The sequence below is a fragment of the Salmo salar genome, chromosome ssa11 (assembly GCF_905237065.1).
Source record: "Salmo salar chromosome ssa11, Ssal_v3.1, whole genome shotgun sequence".
In the NCBI taxonomy this organism is placed as follows: Eukaryota; Metazoa; Chordata; class Actinopteri; order Salmoniformes; family Salmonidae; genus Salmo; species Salmo salar.
Genome location: NC_059452.1, coordinates 35066594 through 35087585, shown reverse-complemented (window position 1 = coordinate 35087585; position 20992 = coordinate 35066594). Strand labels below are relative to the sequence as shown.

The following is a 20992-nucleotide window of genomic DNA, read 5'->3' as shown; positions in this document are numbered from 1 at the left end:
TAGGGAGACCTTGTTAACTCAGATGATGTTGATTAGGACGTGTGGTGAGTTCAAGCAGGGCAGGTCAGCATGGAACTCAATTCATCCCAGATGGAGCCTTCTCCTCCCTGTTTAAGACTTTATAAGGAACACATGTCGGCTAAGGTGTGCCTTTTTTAAGGCCTTGAAATGAGGGCTCGGCCTCGGCCCATTTGGGATGGTTATTGAGAGAGTTGTAAAGTGAATCAGATATTGCAAAGGCATAAGAAAAAGGAGCTTTTGGGTTTGGCTTGGGCTTGGTTTTTGGGTTAGGTTTTCTCATGTGAAATGCGAATTTGGAAGAAAGACATCCATTTATGACACAATAACAAAGCTTGGCCCAATACAGTTTTATATTAAATGTGTATTTGCTTGTCTTATTTCAAAAATCCTCAGAGAGGCACAAACCTGTGTAAACTTCAACTTCATAATGTTACACACTTACATGCTAGCATACGATAGTCATTATCAGATGTCATTTTGGGATGTCCACTGATTAACCAAGCATCTCTTCCTGTGGGAGTCAATATGTGGTAAAGCTAAAAGCAGATCCATGTTTGGCGCTGTTACACCTTCTGGCATGTTCAGCTTGGCAAACTAGCTAATACTGCTAAAGTTGCTTGCAACAATGGCCGACACCACAGAGCTCTGTGAGCCTCCAACCAGTAAGCTCAGTTGGGATAACAAGCCAACATGGCTATTGTTGCCACTTGCCACAATGATAACTGCACAATCAAGGAAACAGAGACTCAGGGCAACTGTTGCACTTTTACCAGCATGTTGAGTTTGGTTAACTAGCCAACATGGCTAATGTTGCCACATGCCACAATGTTGTATGACGTGAGTCCATTAAACTGTTGCACCTAACAGCATTTGCTCACTTTAGCTAACTATGCTAGCCAATGTTAAGCTGCATAATGGAAGACACAGAGTCAAGCCAACTGTGCTGTAGTGTAAAACATCTCTTCTGTAATGTACACTCTTAGGAAAAAAAGTGCTATCTAGAACCTAAAATGGTTCTTCGGCTGTCCCCATAGGAGAACCCTTTGAAGAACCATTTTTGGTTCCAGTTAGAACCCCTTTGAATGCCATATACAACCCTTTACAGAGAGGGTTCTACATGAAACCCAAAATAGTTCTACCTGGAACCGAAAAGGGTTCTACCTGGAACCAAAAAGGCTTCTATGAGGACAGCCGAAGAACAATTTTGGAATCCTTTTTCTAAGAGTGTAGATGTATCCAGCACCACACCAAGCATTATTGGCAGGGGTGAGCTGTACTGTCAGGCATTGTACAGTACACTGTGATGTGTTCCACTTTCCCCTGGCCTGGCCTTCAGTGTGTGTGTGTGTGTGTGTGTGTGTCAGAGAGACAAAGGCCAATCAGTGCTTTCCTCTTTCACTTAGAGACAGCGATGCATGCCATGTCCCCTCTCTCTCATGTCTCTGTTTTCTGTACAATGCACTGTGGAAGACTAATGACTGCCTTTTATCTGTCTCTCTTTTTCTCTCTCTCTTTCTCCCTCTCTCTCGACATCTCTGTATTTCCCTCCCTCTTTCTCTCTCTCTTCCTCATTCATTCCTCTATCACCTCTAACCTTCTCCCTTCATCTCTTTCTAACTCCTTTAACCTCTCTGTGTCACTCCCCCTCTCTCTCTAGGCCTTTCCTCTCCTCACAGCTGTACCTTTCCTCTGTGTGCAAAGCGGAGCCACTCTTCCCAGTGCTGTCGCAGTGAAAGTGGAAAAACAGCTCGATGACCCTTTAAAAATACATCCTGTGGAATTTCCTCCAATAGATTCGGAGTGCCTGGAAATTTTAGACAGGCACCTGCAGTTGTTTGTGTTTTATTTTGTAATAAAAGAGGACCAGTCAATTTGCTGCACAGTGTCTCCTAAAGGAGTTTGAGGTAGATAGTGCTGTGAGCTTTTGTTTTACATTGTTGTTTCTTCATTGGTTAATATTACAAACGCAATCCACTCTTTTTCAGTGCTGGAAGTTTCATACTATGTTTTGTAGTAACTGAGTAGCATAGAAAGGCATTGTGATAGAAAGACATTGTGCTGCAGCTACTCTACAGTAATCCTCTGGAACGATAGTCAGCTTTCTCAGGTCTCAATACACTGGTCTGGACTGGTATCATTAAGCACGAAATGGAAGAAAACGGAATGAAACAGGGATGGAATACCTGGCTCTTTTTTTGTTTTCCGTTGCAAAACATTTTACAACATTTTTGTTGTGTGCCCTTATGAACAGAACCCTGGCATTCTGCTTCAGATCTGTCCGGTTTCCCGATAGTGATGGAACTTAGGCTTACAAGTGTTTTAACAATGCATATTTCCTACAATGGCTGAAGATGTAACATACATTTCCCAAAACACCAATCAGAGAGAACGTTTGCTAAGTGCGTCGTTGAGGCATTTGTCGATACCGATGCCCCATTTACATTGTGACGTATTTCATTGCGCCGTACGTCATCTTCATGCAAGCTCATTCTGCTACTGGACGGAGAGCATAGGGTTTCACAACCAATGCAAGACAAGATGGAGGAGAGCCTAGTCTCTCGGCAGAGATCACATTTATTTTGGAAGATTGCAAAATATGACCTTTTCATTCAAGACAGGAGAAACATATTGTTTCAGTTGATAATAAAACATGTTTAGTTTAGTTACTTTTTCCTCAACTTGTTTCCATAATTTTCTAGCAAGTCAAGCTATTTTACAGAGCAGCTAGACAGCTAGCTAAAAGCTAGGCTATACTGTAGCTAGCGACCTCCACCTAATAATTATCAATGAATAAACTAAAACGGCAACAGTCATAAACATCATTTTTACATACTATTAAAATACTACTGACTTATACGAATGGGTCATTTTTTACAAGTTGCTAGCTATCCTATAAACCCATCATCGAAAACCACATATTTATACATGGGCAACTTTGTATTTGTAGTCAACTTTGTTCTGAAGTCATCAGCGTCATAGAGAGGAGGATAAACCCTGTGATTCTATGTTTAGCAGGGATCTTCTGTGTATAAAGTGACGCGGGAGGGCAGAAAAGCATCTTAGCTGTTCTGAGGCAGGCATTAGATTGCGAGCGTTTTTTTCAAGTGCAACATTAATAACGATGGTTTTGGGATCAGCTGGAAGATTTAATGATTCTCCTACGAAGGTTCTAACCATGAACTTAGCCTTAAGATGCTTTTGGGAAACCGGACCCTGGGAAGTCTTTTCAGAATAACACAACTCAAAGAACCCCTTCTGATTTGATCATTTCACTTTTGTATTTCATTTCCTAACTTCAAATGTTTTGAGATGTAAATAAATCATATTTTATCATGGAGATGTTTTTCTTTCTGCCGCTTGGAACAAGTTCTACTTTTACAATACTTTATACATACTTCCTGCATGTTGATTTTTATGGTGCTGTTTTTTACATTTAAGTGTATCTTTACCCAAATGGAGTAATGTAATTTGATGTAATACACATGCCCCACTCAATGTAGACAGAAAGACAAAAGATGGCCTCCTTACTTGACCTCAGTGTACAGAATAGGAAACTGATAGTACGCTGAAATGTGATACTAAGAAAAGACACCTGAGAGCAGAGAGAGAAAAGAGCGAACTGCCTAGAAATAAGTGTTTTTCTGAGGTGAGAAACAGAGCAGCAGTGGAGGAAGAGGTAGCGGGACTGTAAAAATGAAATGAACTGTTACTAAATAAGAGTGTTAACTTAGCTCCACAAGCCTCAAGTGTCATCGTTAACCACTATAGTGTCAGTTCCCCTACAGCTTGCAGGGCCCTTGGGCTTACTGAGTTTCACAGCTCTCTGCAGTGCCACAGCGGAGCCTATTGAGAAGTCAGGTTTCAAGCGTTTACAATACGCATACAAAGTCACTTCGTATTGAGCCAGACACAGCACAAGACATTTAGCAAGAGTATGAAGAGAAACATGCTCTAAAACTAACTAGACACATTTTAGGTTTAATTAGGCCACGTTCCAATCCTTATGACTTGCTCTCCCTCTGTGTCTCCTTTCCTAAACAACCACTGATATTATGAACAGACCATACCAGAACCATACCATACAGGAAATACTATAACCATAGCCTACATAATGGAAACACACTTTGCCCTCTCACTCACCTGTAAGTGATGATGAAGGGAAAGAGGAAAGACTATTGAGACATAGCCCCGAGTAAAAGTTTGCTGTGGGTGCAACTCTGATTTCCTTCCGCTGTTGTCCTCCCAGGAAGTGAAAGAGGACCCCACCAGGCCCAACGAGGACCCCACCAGGTCCACATGGAAGGCCGGTTGGGTGAAAAAGGCCTCAGGCAGGTTCCTGGCCAGCTATAAGGACCGCTACATCCAGGTGGAGAGGACAGAGCTTGTGGTGTACGAGAATGAGGTACGCTACATTTCAATAAACTATTAAAGGCCCAGTGCAGTCAAAAACTAGATGTTCCTGTGTTTAAGATATATTTCCACACTATGAGGTTGGAATAATACTGTGAAATTAGGATAATGACTGTTTGAAAAGACCGCCTGAAATGTCAGCCTGTTTAGGTGGGATGGAGTTTTGGCCTGCCTGGTGACTTCACCAGGTGGTAAATGAGTTAATAGACCAATAAGAAGGAGAGTTCCAAACCTCACTGCCAATAACAGAAAATGTTCAGTTTTCCCCTCCTCACTCAGAACACTCCCAGACAGTCCTAGCAAAATTCTTGAAAGGCAATTAGAAAAATAGTATTAGAATTGGAATTTCAGTTAACTTGCTGACTTGACTGAATTGAAATAGAATTGACCCCAACTCTGCAGGACACTACTAACTCAGTGAAAATGACACTTTAGAACAATAATATTAAACAGAAAGCAACATTTGCTGAAATGAATGTTGTGATGTTACTACATTCATAATGTTATCCTGTATCAATGCATTTTATTGCATGTCTGTCAGATGATATCCTGTATCAATGCATTTTATGCATGTCTGTCAGATATCCTATATCAATGCATTTTATGCATGTCTGTCAGATATCCTATATCAATGCATTTTATGCATGTCTGTCAGATGATATCCTATATCAATGCATTTTATGCATGTCTGTCAGATGATATCCTATATCAATGCATTTTATGCATGTCTGTCAGATATCCTATATCAATGCATTTTATGCATGTCTGTCAGATGATATCCTATATCAATGCATTTTATGCATGTCTGTCAGATGATATCCTGTATCAATGCATTTTATGCATGTCTGTCAGATGATATCCTATATCAATGCATTTGCATGTCTGTCAGATGATATCGTGTATCAATGTATTTTATGCATGTCTGTCAGATGATATCCAGTATTAATGCATTTTATTGCATGTCTGTCAGATGATATCCTGTATCAATGCATTTTATGCATGTCTGTCAGATGATATCCAGTATCAATGCATTTTATGCATGTCTGTCAGATGATATCCTGTATCAATGCATTTTATGCATGTCTGTCAGATGATATCCTGTATCAATGCATTTTATGCATGTCTGTCAGATGATGTACTGGTCTCTCTCACTTTTAATAACTATTTTCATAAACACTCAGTAGTCCTTCAATTTCCACCTGGCAGCTTTATAAACATTAAACACACACACACACACACACACACACACACGTTCTTCTGGAATAGAACGTCAGTTAATTAAAGGTGCAATTTGCCCTTTAACGTAAACAACGTTCTGCCTCTTTGGTGCAGGACGTTGCGACCTACTTGGAGAAAGTGGACCTGGAAAACTACGATAAGTGCCACGAGTTGAGGAGCGCCTTCACGAAGAAGAATAGACTGGTGTTGATACGAGCGGCCAAATCAGGGAATAAGGTGAGCATTATTTGACAACCTTGTAAGCGAGCAGAGAGACATGTCTCTGAATCTCTGAATCAAAAGGTCTGTCTGTTTGACAAACCTGGGTTCAAATATTATTTGTTTTCTTTCAAAAACGTTAAGAGTTTGATCGAAAACCAGCCTTGAATGCCAGATGAGCGGGGTTTGCAATTTTGGGAATGTTCCATTGTTTCCATTGTTCCAGGAAAGCTCAATCAAGCACAGCTAAAACCCAGGTCTACTTCCAGAGGTTCAATTATGTCAGGAGCATTACTGTAAATTAAACAGCCATATGTAATGTCGGCCTATGTGAAGAGAAAACCATAGAATGAGAAATTGTTCAACCGGACAAAGCTCCTCATACATGTGCAATGCATCAATTATTCAAACATTCCAAATGTCAATTTGAATGGAAATGTCTGTTCTACTAACTCACATTCTATGGTTGAAACTCAGAAGACATATGCCGTCACATAGTGATATCATCATCAGCAAGGCTTGTCTTGAGCTATTTCTCAACGGACACAAAGGAGAGCGATCTGGGAAAATGAACTGAGTTGGACGGTCAGTTGTCCAGACAAAGTGTTTCTCAACCTCCGGTCTGTAGACCGGTGCTGGCTCATGGGAGAATGCTGACCGGTCAGTCAGATAGTCAGAGATTTAGTCAATTCTCAAGTGATTGTTTTAATTCAGGAGGTCAAGTTGACCTCTGAAAAGTGGGAGTGGAGGTCAAATAGAAATAAAATCAGGAGGTGTTCCAGGTCAGAGTTGGTCCAAAGCTTGCTGCTCCATGGTATGAAAGAAACTGACAAACTGGTCTGGACTAAAGTATCACATAACTAAGACCCTTCATTCAATATCTTTCTCAGATAGTCTCCAGCTTGTCTTCAGTGTGTATAAAGCTTTGGGCTCATTCACTCAACTAAACTTTAGACACTAAACTGTAGATTCTGAAATGTTAAAGTTTAAAACCTATGAACAATTTTCTCGCTTGGAAAGGTGACAAACTCTTACCCTTGAAGTCAGCAGGTTTGGTCTTTCTCTCTCTGAGACTGCAAATATGTGTGGCACTACTGCTCAGTGATTATCAAAGCGGCCAGAGCTAGTGTAATTATGGGCTTTCAAGGCCTTGAGGCTTCACAGAGGTGGATGCAGTATGCTAACAGGCCGGCCATAGAAGAGGTTGTCTTTGAAGAATGTCTGTCTGTCTGTCTGTCTGTCTGTCTGTCTGTCTGTCTGTCTGTCTGTCTGTCTGTCTGTCTGTCTGTCTGTCTGTCTGTCTGTCTGTCTGTCTGTCTGTCTGTCTGTCTGTCTGTCTGTCTGTCTGTCTGTCTGTCTGTCTGTGTGTGCCTGTCTGTCTGTCTGTCTGTCTGTCTGTCTGTCTGTCTGTCTGTCTGTCTGTCTGTCTGTCTGTCTGTCTGTCTGTCTGTCTGTCTGTCTGTCTGTCTGTTCGTCTGTCTGTGGCGTAAAGAACCCATAGACGCAGGGGTAAAGAGCCATTTACTATCAATCTCACAACCTTCTGGTTTCAAGGCAAACATGCTAAACAGCTGGGTTCAGGTCAATTCCATTTAAATTCAGGAAGTAAATGGAAAATCCTACTTCATTCCAATTGTCCACAATACAAAAGTAATGAGACTAAATTGAAATGGAATTGACCCCAACCTTGTTCTTACTATAGTCACAATCCATGAGCGATGACAGGGGTGTATTGCTAAACCAGACCTGGTTGTTATGCAGGCCTCAACTCTCCATCACCAGAGGAAATGGATCAGATCCAGCATCTGTTATGGGTTAAAGCCCCAGTCCCTCCTCTGGGTTAAAGCCCCAGTCCCTCCTATGGGTTCAAGCCCCAGTCCCTCCTCTGGGTTAAAGCCCCAGTCCTTCCTCAGGTTTAAAGCCCCAGTCCCTCCTCTGGGTTAAAGCCCCAGTCCCTCCTCTGGGTTAAAGCCCCAGTCCCTCCTCTGGGTTAAAGCCCCAGTCCCTCCTCTGGATTAAAGCCCCAGTCCCTCCTCTGGATTAAAGCCCCAGTCCCTCCTTTGGGTTAAAGCCCCAGTCCCTCCTATGGGTTAAAGCCCCAGTCCCTCCTATGGGTTACTGACTGTGTGGTTATGAGACGGTCCGTCTAAGCTCCAGTACCTATCACACATACACACTAGAGACCGATTATGGTTTTCAACGCCGATACCAATTATTGGAGGACCAAAAAAAAGCCGATACCGATTAATCGGCTGATTTTTTAAAATGTTTTCTATTTGTAATAATGACAATTACAACAATACTGTATGAACACTTATTTTAACTTAATATAATACATCAATAAAATCAATTTAGCCTCAAATAAATAATGAAACATGTTCAATTTGGTTTAAATAATGCAAAAACAAAGTGTTGGAGAAGAAAGTAAAAGTGCAATATGTGCCATGTAAGAAAGCTAACGTTTAAGTTCCTTGCTCAGAACATGAGAACATATGAAAGCTGGTGGTTCCTTTTAACATGAGTCTTCAATATTCCCAGGTAAGAAGTTTTAGGTTGTAGTTATTATAGGAATTATAGGACTATTTCTCTCTATATGATTTGTATTTCATATACCTATTGGATGTTCTTATAGGCACTTTAGTGTTGCCAGTGTAACAGTATAGCTTCCGTCCCTCTCCTCGCTCCTACCTGGGCTCGAACCAGGAACCCATCGACAACAGCAACCCTTCGAAGCAGCGTTACCCATGCAGAGCAAGGGGAACAACTACTCCAAGTCTCAGAGTGAGTGACATTTGAAACGCTATTAGCGCGCACCTGGCTAACTAGCTAGCCATTTCACATCGGTTACACCAGCCTAATCTCGAGGGTTGATAGGCTTGAAGTCATAAACAGCGCAATGCTTGAAGTACAGCGACGAGCTGCTGGCAAAACGCATGAAAGTGCTGTTTGAATGAATGCTTACGAGCCTGCTGCTGCCTACTACCGCTCAGTCAGACTGCTCTATCAAATCATAGACTTAATTATAATATAATAAACACACAGAAATACGAGCCTTAGGTCATTAATATGGTCGAATCCAGAAACTATCATCTCGAAAACAAAAAGTTTTTCCTTTCAGTGAAATACGGAACCGTTCCGTATTTTATCTAATGGGTGGCATCCCTAAGTCTAAATATTCCTGTTACATTGCACAACCTTCAATGTAATGTTATAATTACGTAAAATTCAGGCAAATTAGTTCGCAACGAGCCAGGCGGCCCAAACTGTTGCATATACCCTGACTCTGCGTGCAATGAACGCAAGAGAAGTGACACAATTTCACCTGGTTAATATTGCCTGCTAACCTGGATTTCTTTTAGCTAAATATGCAGGTTTAAAAATATACACTTCTGTGTATTGATTTTAAGAAAGGCATTGATGTTTATGGTTAGGTACAGTCGTGCAACGATTATGCTTTTTTCATTAAATGCGCTTTTGTTAAATCATCCCCCGTTTGGCGAAGTCGGCTGTCTTTGTTAGGAAGAAATAGTCTTCACAGTTCGCAACGAGCCAGGCGGCCCAAACTGCTGCATATACCCTGACTCTGTTGCAAGAGAAGTGACACATTTTCCCTAGTTAAAAGAAATTCATGTTAGCAGGCAATATTAACTAAATATGCAGGTTTAAAAATATATACTTGTGTATTGATTTTAAGAAAGGCATTGATGTTTATGGTTAGGTACCCAACGTGTACCTAAGCGATTATATGCAACGCAGGACAGGCTAGATCAACTAGTAATATCATCAACCATGTGTCGTTAACTAGTGATTATGATTGATTGATTGTTTTTTATATGATAAGTTTAATGCTAGCTAGCAACTTACCTTGGCTTCTTACTGCATTTGCGTAACAGGCAGGCTCCTCGTGGAGTGCAATGTAAAGCAGGTGGTTGGAGCATTGGACTAGTTAACCATAAGGTTGCATGATTGAATCCCCGAGCTGACATGGTAAAAATCTGTCGTTCTGCCCCGAACAAGGCAGTTAACCCACTGTTCCTAGGCCGTCATTGAAAATAAGAATGTGTTCTTAATTGACTTGCCTAGTTAAATAAAGGTGTAAAAAAATAAAAAATAAAATAAAAAAATCGGCCAAATCGGCGTCCAAAAATACAGATTTCCGATTGTTATGAAAACTTGAAATCGGCCCTAATTAATCGGCCATTCTGATAATCGGCCGACCTCTAATACACACACACACACACACACACACACACACACACACACACACACACACAGAGTTCTGGGTCAATCTTCATCATAACCCCTGAATTTGAGAGTTGAAGATTTCAGATGGTAAGGGAATGGATGGACTGATACAGGAGGGGATGGATGGACTGATACAGGAGAGAATGGATGGACTGATACAGGAGAGAATGGATGGACTGATGCAGGAGAGAATGGATGGACTGATGCAGGAGGGAATGGATGGACTGATACAGGAGAGGATGGATGGACTGATGCAGGAGGGGATGGATGGACTGATGCAGGAGGGTATGGATGGACTGATACAGGAGGGTATAGATGGACTGATACAGGAGGGAATGGATGGACTGATACAGGAGGGGATGGATGGACTGATGCAGGAGGGGATGGATGGACTGATGCAGGAGGGGATGGATGGACTGATGCAGGAGGGAATGGATGGACTGATACAGGAGGGGATAGATGGACTGATGCAGGAGGGGATGGATGGACTGATGCAGGAGGGTATGGATGGACTGATACAGGAGGGTATAGATGGACTGATACAGGAGGGTAACTGTTGATTGATAACTGTTCACAGTCACAGTGTGAATGGGTTTGTATTTCTATGGTGTTTCTCTGATAGTCTCAAAATCCAGTCTTCAGATTGTTATTTAAAAGAGACTGTCTCAAATCTCTTCTGTGAAGTTAACCTTTTTCATTTTCATGTCCTCAAAAGGCCTATTTCATATTGAAAGCATTTAGGAATGTATGAATGTGGAGGTGGAGCTGAGGTCCCCTTGGCCCAGATCAAGGACAGTGGAAAAAGTCTCAAGAAATGTGGAAGATTCCAAAGTGGTGAAATAGAATGTATTACTAACAAATGAGGACACTGGAGAGTTGGCCAACGCCACGACTTGAGCAGATGTCAGAGGAAGGGAGGTGTGTGTGTGTGTGTGTGTGTGCGTGTGCGTGTGCGCGTGTGCGTGTGTGTGTCACTTTTTCCCCTCCTAAATACAGTGACCAGGCAGGAGAGGAGCGTGAGTCACACTGCTTAGCTCACAGCTTTATTTTAATGCAGCAGCCCTCAACAGCTTGGAAAGACGTTTGAAGTTGAACTATATGCTGGCCTGTACACTTCCATTTAACACTGAACATGTCAGGTTCTCTGTGGTTCTCTGGAACTGACTTTAAACTGGGTTTTGACAGGCACTGCACTTCCTAGAGTCAGGCTCTGTTGGTCTGTATCTGATATCAATATATCTGACATGCACTCCAAAATGTCAGCAGGGTGCAAATAAACATAATAAACTTGATAAAATAGAGAAAGTCCCACACTCCACCAAACAATAGAGAACATCTACATGTAATACTGCTGGGCTTGGTTTTGGAGGCTTGATAGACGTTGTTAAGCATCACTAGACAGTTCTTACATATACTGGGCCCTAGCAAGACACCGGATGCCACACGTCCTTCATGAACACCAAGCACACCACTTGAACAATAGGCTGTATAAATAAAGTTTTTATAAAACAAACAGAAGGAGGGACAAAAGTAAACATCTGTGAACGTTCATTATGTCGCTGGAGGATTTAATCAGTGGGGAACCCTGAAGATAATACAACTACGGAGACGCGTTACTAATCATACTTGCTATGGTTTGACATATTTGTTGTTATGGTGCGAAATATTTCTCCCAATGCCCCCCCCCCACACACACACACACACACACACACACACACACACACACACACACACACACACACACACACACACACACACACACACACACACACACACACACACACACACACACACACACACACACACACTGTTCCGGGAGAAACTGTAGTATTTGTGTTTCTTAAATCAACATATTCCAGGATGCAGCCTACTTATTGTTTTTGTGCACTCTAGTTTCCTGTTTGGTTTTGGTTTCTTTACAGAGGAGGTCTTTATCAGGGATAATTGTGTGAAGTAAGCAGTTGGTTGTGCTGGCCCTAGCACTCTCAAGACAAACCAAAGGGCTTTCCGCGCATTTGTTTTATTTCTGTCTCTGTCTGGTCGTCGGGTCACCTGAAACAGCAGAGAGCTCAATGCTGAGCGGATGGAACCAGACCTGGGTTCAAATTCTATTTGAAATACTTTCAAATACTTTATATGTGCTTGGTTCCATGGCCTGGATGGAACAACAGTCAGCGTTTGGCCCGTAGAAAGTAGAAACCTATTTAACATTCACAACAGACACCCCTGTAATACAGACTCCAAAGTCCACAAACACTAACAAAGAAACGTCTATGTAAAACATTTGTCATCATTTCTGCTCAAAGCTGTGGATATTTGCATGTTCTGTGATGCATTGCATTTACACAGCTGTTTTATGGCGCTTTAAAAGCTATTTGTAGTTTAGCATCTGTAGTTTAGCTTCTATTTGTAGTTTAGCGCTGTTGTCGTTCAGTGTGAATGGACAGAGAGGGTTTGACCAGGATGTTAAGAGCTACTTGGCTGCCCCTGCGCTCCGTCCCTGGTAACCCTGTTTAGCTCTCTGGCTTGGCCTAAGTAGAAGGTATGTCGAAAGGAACAAAGATGGTCTTCAGACTAGTTCAGCCAGTGCATGTCCCAGAACTGCCACCAAGACAGAGCTTTTAGTTTCTTGCTCTAATCTGTTGTACTCAGTGCTCTGAATAGAATAGAATATATGTCCTTTCTGTCCTATTCTTACATATTTGATTATTTTCTAATCTATTCTATTCTCCACCCTGGGCCTATAGTTTCTTAACTCTGCAGTTTTGTACAGTGGTTTCTTAGATTCAGACCTTTCTGATACGTAATCTCAATTCTTTTCTATTCCCCATCCTGGCCCTAGTTTCTTAACTCCACTGTGGGACTGTTTTGTACAGTGGTTTTGTAGATTCAGACCTTTCTGATCCTTAATCTAAATTCTATTCTCCATCCTGGCCCTAGTTTTGAACAGTGGTTTTGTAGATGACTCAGTGTGTCATCATTATCGCTCTGTTTTTTCCTCTTTCCTGGTTTTGACATTTATTTGACAGCAAGAATTCTCTGTTGAAAATGTTTGATAGGAATTCTGTAGTATTGGATTATGTAGTTATCTCCAGCGCTATTCTAAGTTGGCACTCAGCAATGTATTCATAATTCCCTGTTTGTAATTATTACGGCTGTGGTGGAATCCAAGTTGTTTTGGCAGAGAACTAAAAGGCACAATTAACATACATTCTTTGGCTTTGGCTGTTTGATTACAGCACCTTGGTTAGAGTGGCAGTGTTTTCTTTTGATTCTAGGTTTAATAGTCATTAAGGAATGATTGACAGCTCTCCAGGTTCTGTGCCTTTGTTCTAATGTTCTAAGCTCTGTGTTCTCCTGGTTCCCAGGTCCATGATGTCAAGTTCCAGGCTCAGAACCTGGAGGAGAAGGAGGCTTGGATTAAGGCCTTTAGTGACGGCATCAACAGAGCAAAGAATAAGATATTTGACGAGGTGAAGTGTTTTCCTTAATGCTAAAAGGCATGTTTCGTAACCAGTGTGGTATAAGCATAGCCTGGTCCCAGATCGGTTTGTGTTGTCTTGCCAACTCCTATGTTCATTCCAAACATGATCTGGGACCAGGCTAGTATAAGCACTATCTTTATTACAATCCCAGGGACAAGACATGTTTGGAACCCCTAGAAACCAGTGGTTGAAAGTGTTCAACACTCGTGTACCATTGCTCCAATATCAAACCTTTCCCCTATTTTCTCTTTTTCTGAATTGTTGTTTTCCCAGGTGAAGGTAGATGAGACCAGTCAGTTGGAGCATGCGACACGCACAAGGCCGAAAGGAAACCGTAACAGAAGACCACCAACCAGGATACACATGAAAGAGGTGTGTGTGTGTTTGATCTGCAACATAGTGCTTAGTGCGTGAGTGTGTGTGTGTGTGTGTGTGTGTGTGTGTGTGTGTGTGTGTGTGTGTGTGTGTGTGTGTGTGTGTGTGTGTGTGTGTGTGTGTGTGTGTGTGTGTGATCTACAACATAGTGCTTAGTGCCAGTGTGTGTGTGTGTGATCTACAACATAGTGCTTAGTGCCAGTGTGTGTGTGTGATCTACAACTTAGTGCCAGTGTGTGTGTGTGTGTGTGCTCTACAACATAGTGCTTAGTGTGTGATGCTGCTAAATGCATCATGTTGTATTATGTGTTTATAGAATTCATTGGAATAAGATGTCTCTTAAACCCCTCCCCTCATCTTCCAGGTTGCCAACGTCTCATCAGACGGCATTCTCCGGCATGACCTGGACGCGGTGGACGCCAGCATCCCCAACGGGACACACCACATCACCACAGACACCACTGAGACTCCCAAAAAGGCTGTGAAGCCCCCCATGCCCCCCACGTCCAAACCCAGCGAGGCCCCAGAGGAGTGTCAGACCACCCAGAGCCCTGACGGTCTGCCGTCTGAAACAGAGCCCAGTCCCCAGAAGGTCCTGAAGCCCCCCATGCCGCCCTCCAAAGAGGCCGAGACGGCTGCTGCTTCTGCAGGGGACCAACTCCCTGATGAGACTAGCACTGACAGAAGCCCAGAGAAAAAGGTAGCATTTTTAAAACAGTATAGTACATATTCTGTTTCACATGCACATGCGTATCAGTGGAGGCTGCTGAGGGGAGGACGGCTCATAATAATGGATGTATTTGATACCATTCCACTTATTCCACTCCAGTTATTACCACGAGCCCGTCCTCCCCAATTAAGGTGCCACCAACCTCCTGTGGTACGCATGTACAAACGCATCCACACACACGTCTGTGGTGAACACACGTGCACGCACACACAAACACACACACTTGTCATATGATATATGTTCACATAACCATTGTTATTCTTTTGTCCAGGTCATGAAGCCTCCTATGCCGCCCTCCAAAGAGGCCAAGCCCACAGTGTCTGCCGAGGACCAACCACCTGGGGAGACCAGCCCTGAGAAAAAGGTGCATATCATTTGTTGTTTTACCGTCTTCTTTCCATGTATTTTACAATGTGTTGTAACAACCATATGAAACATATTAAGTAAATAACATTTGATTTGAAGGTCCTGAAGACGCCCATGCCGCCCTCCAAAGAGGCCAAGCCCGCTGCTCCAGCCGGAGACCAACCCCCCAGGAACACCAGCCCCGAGGGCAGCCCAGAGCAGTGCTTCGAGGCTGGGGTCGAGTCAGCACCACCGCCCACCCCTCCCGGCAAACCCATCGGCGGCTCCACAGACAACCTGGCCGAGGCCTCCCAAACCAGCCAGGAACACAGGCCGCCCACCCCACCATCCAAAGACAAAAAGCCCACTCAGACAGCCGTGCAGGAGGGTACAGAGGAGGCTAGTGGGAGGAGGGAGAAAGGTGAAGAGGATGAGGTAGAGGAGAAGGAGGAAGAGGGTTCTGAAACGATTGCATCTGACGTTCAACAAAGCAGTATCCCTGAGGGGGCTGAGGATGAGGAGGAGTCTTCTTCCTCGCAGCTTACAACACCCATGACCCCCCTAGAGGTCAAAGTTGAACCCTCTGTGACTGACCACCCAGAGGTCGCCACCACCACCATAGAAGAAGAGACGCAGAAAGTTGCCGAGCCCATGGCTCAAGAACAAGAGTCTGCCCCTAGTGGTGGAGTGGATATATCACCCAATGAAGAACCTCAGACAATGAAGTCTTCCCAACTCACAGTAACGCCGTCAGTTCAGACACCGGAGCCAATCAAAAAGAGCCCTGGCCCTCCCGGACCTCCCACAAAGAAGAAGCCCGTCGTCCTCCCTCCTCCCAAAGCAGTGGTGGTGGCTCAAGACGTCCACGTAAGCGAACCTAAGAACCAAGCGACAGACAAAACCAAGAACATCACCACCACACCAGGAGAGAAACTCAACTCTATCACTTCACCAACACCAGCCGCGCTGACCACAACCAGTCCGACTGAAGAAACAGAGGCCCTGAAAGTTCCTGTGGTCGTTGAGACTAAGTCTGAGTTCCCAGTCGTAGTTCTCTCTCTGAGTGACCCTGAGCCAGACAGCTCCTGCTCCAGCCCCGTGTCCTGCCACCTCTCCCCGGAAAAGAAGAGTGAGCGTGAGGAGGAAAAGTCAGTCGACAGTGGCCAACACTCGGACATCGATGTCGACGAAGAATGGTCAGAGAGCAGGGACACTTTGGCGGCCTCCACCGCTGCCCTAATGGGCAGCCAAGCTGGCCTGGACGCGCTGATGGACGAGAGTCAAGACGGAGACACGGAGACCCCCGACAGCTTGGGACTCAGCACTGTGGAGGACTCCCCTTCTACGACCCAGACCCCCCAGGACAATCCCTCTGGCCTACACTCCACCTTCCTCCAGGTGAGGGTCAGTCAGGCCTCCCATTGTCCCCCCATCCCCTTCAAACCCTTAGCCAAGCTCATGTCCACCTCTTTGGGGGATCTCCTCTCTGAGGCCTCATTGGGTGAAAACGTGAAACAGCGAATCACAGACGTGGCCGGGACAAAGGCCACCGTGGGTCCTCAAGACTTAACAGACCTTGAAAATGAACTGGCCATGGAGCTGGAAAATACAGGGGAGCTCCTGGGGAGCGTTGTCCCTAAAGGGAGCACCGAGGTTGGGCAGAACTCGGCCCTAGCGGGGGGCGATGGCCTGGAGGACAGGTCGCCGGAGGAGCTGCTAGCCAGAGCCATGGAGAAGCTGAGGAAAGCAGACCAGTTCCTCAGGCAGGCCAAGCGTATGAAAGACTCAAAACATTCTGAGAATACTGCCAAGAGAAACAGCTGGTGATTGTTAAATATGAAGGAGAAGTAGGGAAAATGTATTGGTTAATGGTGATGGAAAGTAGTAGCTTGGAAGGACGACAGGTGTTTTCTTATTCTGGCTGATTATGCAGCATATTTATGCAAGTGTTCTGCTGAGATTTAGCTAAGTGCAATTTTTTCCACTTTCACTTTTCTCATGCAAATGAAGGTTGATTGTACTTTTTGTACTTAAATTTGTTTTTTTTACATTCCACATTGATCATCATCACTTTCCCAAGGATATTTACTTGAATACTTACAACCGCCGATCAAACTTTTTAATGATACGTTTAAGGATGTTACAAAAGTAAGTAAGTCTTAGGGGATGTCGGAAGTGCCTGCAACTTTTTGTAATCCACATTTTGAATGGATACAGATTGGTTTCCTCTGTAGTCCTCCTTGCCAATCAAACCATGATGACATTTGAAGTAATCGTGTATGAGGTGGGTTGTGTTATGTAGTTGAAGTAATCGTGTATGAGGTGGGTTGGGTTATGTAGTTGAAGTAATCGTGTATGAGGTGGGTTGTGTTTATGTAGTTGAAGTAATCGTGTATGAGGTGGGTTGTGTTTATGTAGTTGAAGTAATCGTGTATGAGGTGGGTTGTGTTTATGCAGTTGAAGTAATCGTGTATGAGGTGGGTTGTGTTATGTAGTTGAAGTAATCGTGTATGAGGTGGGTTGTGTTTATGTAGTTGAAGTAATCGTGTATGAGGTGGGTTGTGTTTATGTAGTTGAAGTAATCGTGTATGAGGTGGGTTGTGTTTATGTAGTTGAAGTAATCGTGTATGAGGTGGGTTGTGTTTATGTAGTTGAAGTAATCGTGTATGAGGTGGGTTGTGTTATGTAGTTGAAGTAATCGTGTATGAGGTGGGTTGTGTTTATGTAGTTGAAGTAATCGTGTATGAGGTGGGTTGGGTTATGTAGTTGAAGTAATCGTGTATGAGGTGGGTTGTGTTATGTAGTTGAAGTAATCGTGTATGAGGTGGGTTGTGTTTATGTAGTTGAAGTAATCGTGTATGAGGTGGGTTGTGTTATGTAGTTGAAGTAATCGTGTATGAGGTGGGTTGTGTTTATGTAGTTGAAGTAATCGTGTATGAGGTGGGTTGTGTTATGTAGTTGAAGTAATCGTGTATGAGGTGGGTTGTGTTTATGTAGTTGAAGTAATCGTGTATGAGGTGGGTTGTGTTTATGTAGTTGAAGTAATCGTGTATGAGATGGGTTGTGTTATGTAGTTGAAGTAATCGTGTATGAGGTGGGTTGTGTTTATGTAGTTGAAGTAATCGTGTATGAGGTGGGTTGTGTTTATGTAGTTGAAGTAATCGTGTATGAGGTGGGTTGTGTTTATGTAGTTCATGAAAATATAATTTTCTTGAGAAGTTATTTGTCTTGAATAACTACTTTCCAAGTGTTAAAAGAATATTCAGGGCTTTTATAAAATGTCTGAGACAAGCTCTGCCAGTCCAAATCTCAATGGCAGGATGTACATCAAATTTGACACCACACCTATTTTACAAGCCTCCCTTCTTCTGACCGCTAAGGACCCCATTTATTCAACATTTGCACTTTGCATCAGGTATCAAGATTGCACAGTAAGTTTACCATAGGGAATTGGACATAAAAGGTTAAATGAAAAGGTAAGAATAAAGGTTCTGAAAGTGAACCATTTATCAAGTATAAATGAAGACAGTTTGCTGTTTTAGCTTTGGTGTTTCATCCAATAAAAACAGGTGCAAACTTTTCACCAGATCCAAATGCATAGCAAATGTGCCCTTAACTCTGTTTTGGCAAATACCTATGCAGGCTAGGTTTATATAACATTTCACAAAAGGTTTCAGACTGCACATTGCAAAAACAGGAACTACACTCTTAGAAAAAAATCTAGAACGTAAAAGGGTTCTTCGGCTGTCCCAATAGAACACTTTGAATAACCCTTTTTGGTTCCAGAAAGAACCCTTTTGATTCCAGGTAGAACCCTACTGGGTTCCATGTAGAACCCTTTCCCCAGAAGAACCCAAAGAGTTCTACCTGGAACAAGAAAGAGTTATCCTATGGGACAGCCGAAGAACCCTTTTGGAACCCTTTTTTCTAAGAGTGTAGGCGGTATGATTACTGAGCTACTGTAAAAGTGAGTACAGAACCTATGATGCCTACTCTCACCTAGCCCCAGTAATGTTGTGTTGTATCTACTCTCACCTTGCCCCAGTAATGTTGTGTTGTATCTACTCTCACCTTGCCCCAGTAATGTTGTGTTGTATCTACTCTCACCTAGCCCCAGTAATGTTGTGTTGTATCTACTCTCACCTAGCCCCAGTAATGTTGTGTTGTATCTACTCTCACCTAGCCCCAGTAATGTTGTGTTGTATCTACTCTCACCTAGCCCCAGTAATGTTGTGTTGTATCTACTCTCACCTTGCTCCAGTAATGTTGTGTTGTATCTACTCTCACCTAGCCCCAGTAATGTTGTGTTGTATCTACTCTCACCTAGCCCCAGTAATGTTGTGTTGTATCTACTCTCACCTAGCCCCAGTAATGTTGTGTTGTATCTACTCTCACCTTGCCCCAGTAATGTTGTGTTGTATCTACTCTCACCTAGCCCCAGTAATGTTGTGTTGTATCTACTCTCACCTAGCCCCAGTAATGTTGTGTTGTATCTACTCTCACCTTGCCCCAGTAATGTTGTGTTGTATCTACTCTCACCTAGCCCCAGTAATGTTGTGTTGTATCTACTCTCACCTAGCCCCAGTAATGTTGTGTTGTATCTACTCTCACCTAGCCCCAGTAATGTTGTGTTGTATCTACTCTCACCTTGCCCCAGTAATGTTGTGTTGTATCTACTCTCACCTTGCCCCAGTAATGTTGTGTTGTATCTACTCTCACCTAGCCCCAGTAATGTTGTGTTGTATCTACTCTCACCTAGCCCCAGTAATGTTGTGTTGTATCTACTCTCACCTAGCCCCAGTAATGTTGTGTTGTATCTACTCTCACCTAGCCCCAGTAATGTTGTGTTGTATCTACTCTCACCTTGCTCCAGTAATGTTGTGTTGTATCTACTCTCACCTAGCCCCAGTAATGTTGTGTTGTATCTACTCTCACCTAGCCCCAGTAATGTTGTGTTGTATCTACTCTCACCTAGCCCCAGTAATGTTGTGTTGTATCTACTCTCACCTTGCCCCAGTAATGTTGTGTTGTATCTACTCTCACCTAGCCCCAGTAATGTTGTGTTGTATCTACTCTCACCTAGCCCCAGTAATGTTGTGTTGTATCTACTCTCACCTTGCCCCAGTAATGTTGTGTTGTATCTACTCTCACCTAGCCCCAGTAATGTTGTGTTGTATCTACTCTCACCTAGCCCCAGTAATGTTGTGTTGTATCTACTCTCACCTAGCCCCAGTAATGTTGTGTTGTATCTACTCTCACCTAGCCCCAGTAATGTTGTGTTGTATCTACTCTCACCTTGCCCCAGTAATGTTGTGTTGTATCTACTCTCACCTAGCCCCAGTAATGTTGTGTTGTATCTACTCTCACCTAGCCCCAGTAATGTTGTGTTGTATCTACCCTGTGCTCTTGAAAGCAGGCCCGTTCACTTGGCTTATAAATAGGGCACACAGGAACTAGCCACTTCCTGACTGATCTCCTCTCTTCTTTAGATCTCTCTTTAGTCAGAGACCAGATAATTTGTATCACACTGAAATGCACTCCAAGGTGTTGCTATGTGCTAAAACAGACTAAGACTTAGAAGCTAAGTGGTATTGAAGGACCGTGGTATTAGACAGTTAGTGGCATCCATTTTGTTTTAAAGGGGCTTTTAAGGCTATGAAATCTTAATGCTTTGTCAAGTATTTTCTTATTTTATCTTAGCATTAGGTTTAACCTTGGTCTGCTTCATTGGTTTGAGGGTATTGGGTATTGACCAATTGAAACAGAAGGATATGATTCATTTTGATGGGAACTCAAATGTGGTTCCTACCTAACATTTGTCCTTTACAAAAGGATGATAATGCCTTGTCCAAGACTTTAGGAAGTAAAATATGTAAACATGATTTGTTTTATATTTTTAAAGTTTAAAGTTGTACTATTAGGTCTAACAGTAGATACTATGTCA

General features: G+C 43.1%; 1 protein-coding gene across 1 annotated transcript in view; it reads left to right on the top strand.

Annotated features, from left to right (window-relative positions):
• The window catches only part of LOC106587688 (cell surface glycoprotein 1), a 29422-nt gene that overhangs the window by 8095 nt on the left and 335 nt on the right, over positions 1-20992 (top strand). The window contains exons 2-8 of the mRNA XM_045689430.1: positions 4268-4423; positions 5764-5886; positions 13482-13586; positions 13872-13970; positions 14338-14673; positions 14975-15067; positions 15169-20992. The exon at positions 15169-20992 is cut by the window's right edge and continues 335 nt beyond it. Coding sequence (XP_045545386.1) covers positions 4268-4423; positions 5764-5886; positions 13482-13586; positions 13872-13970; positions 14338-14673; positions 14975-15067; positions 15169-16875 — 2619 coding nt within the window. The 3' untranslated portion in view covers positions 16876-20992. The remainder of the gene's footprint in view (positions 1-4267; positions 4424-5763; positions 5887-13481; positions 13587-13871; positions 13971-14337; positions 14674-14974; positions 15068-15168) is intronic.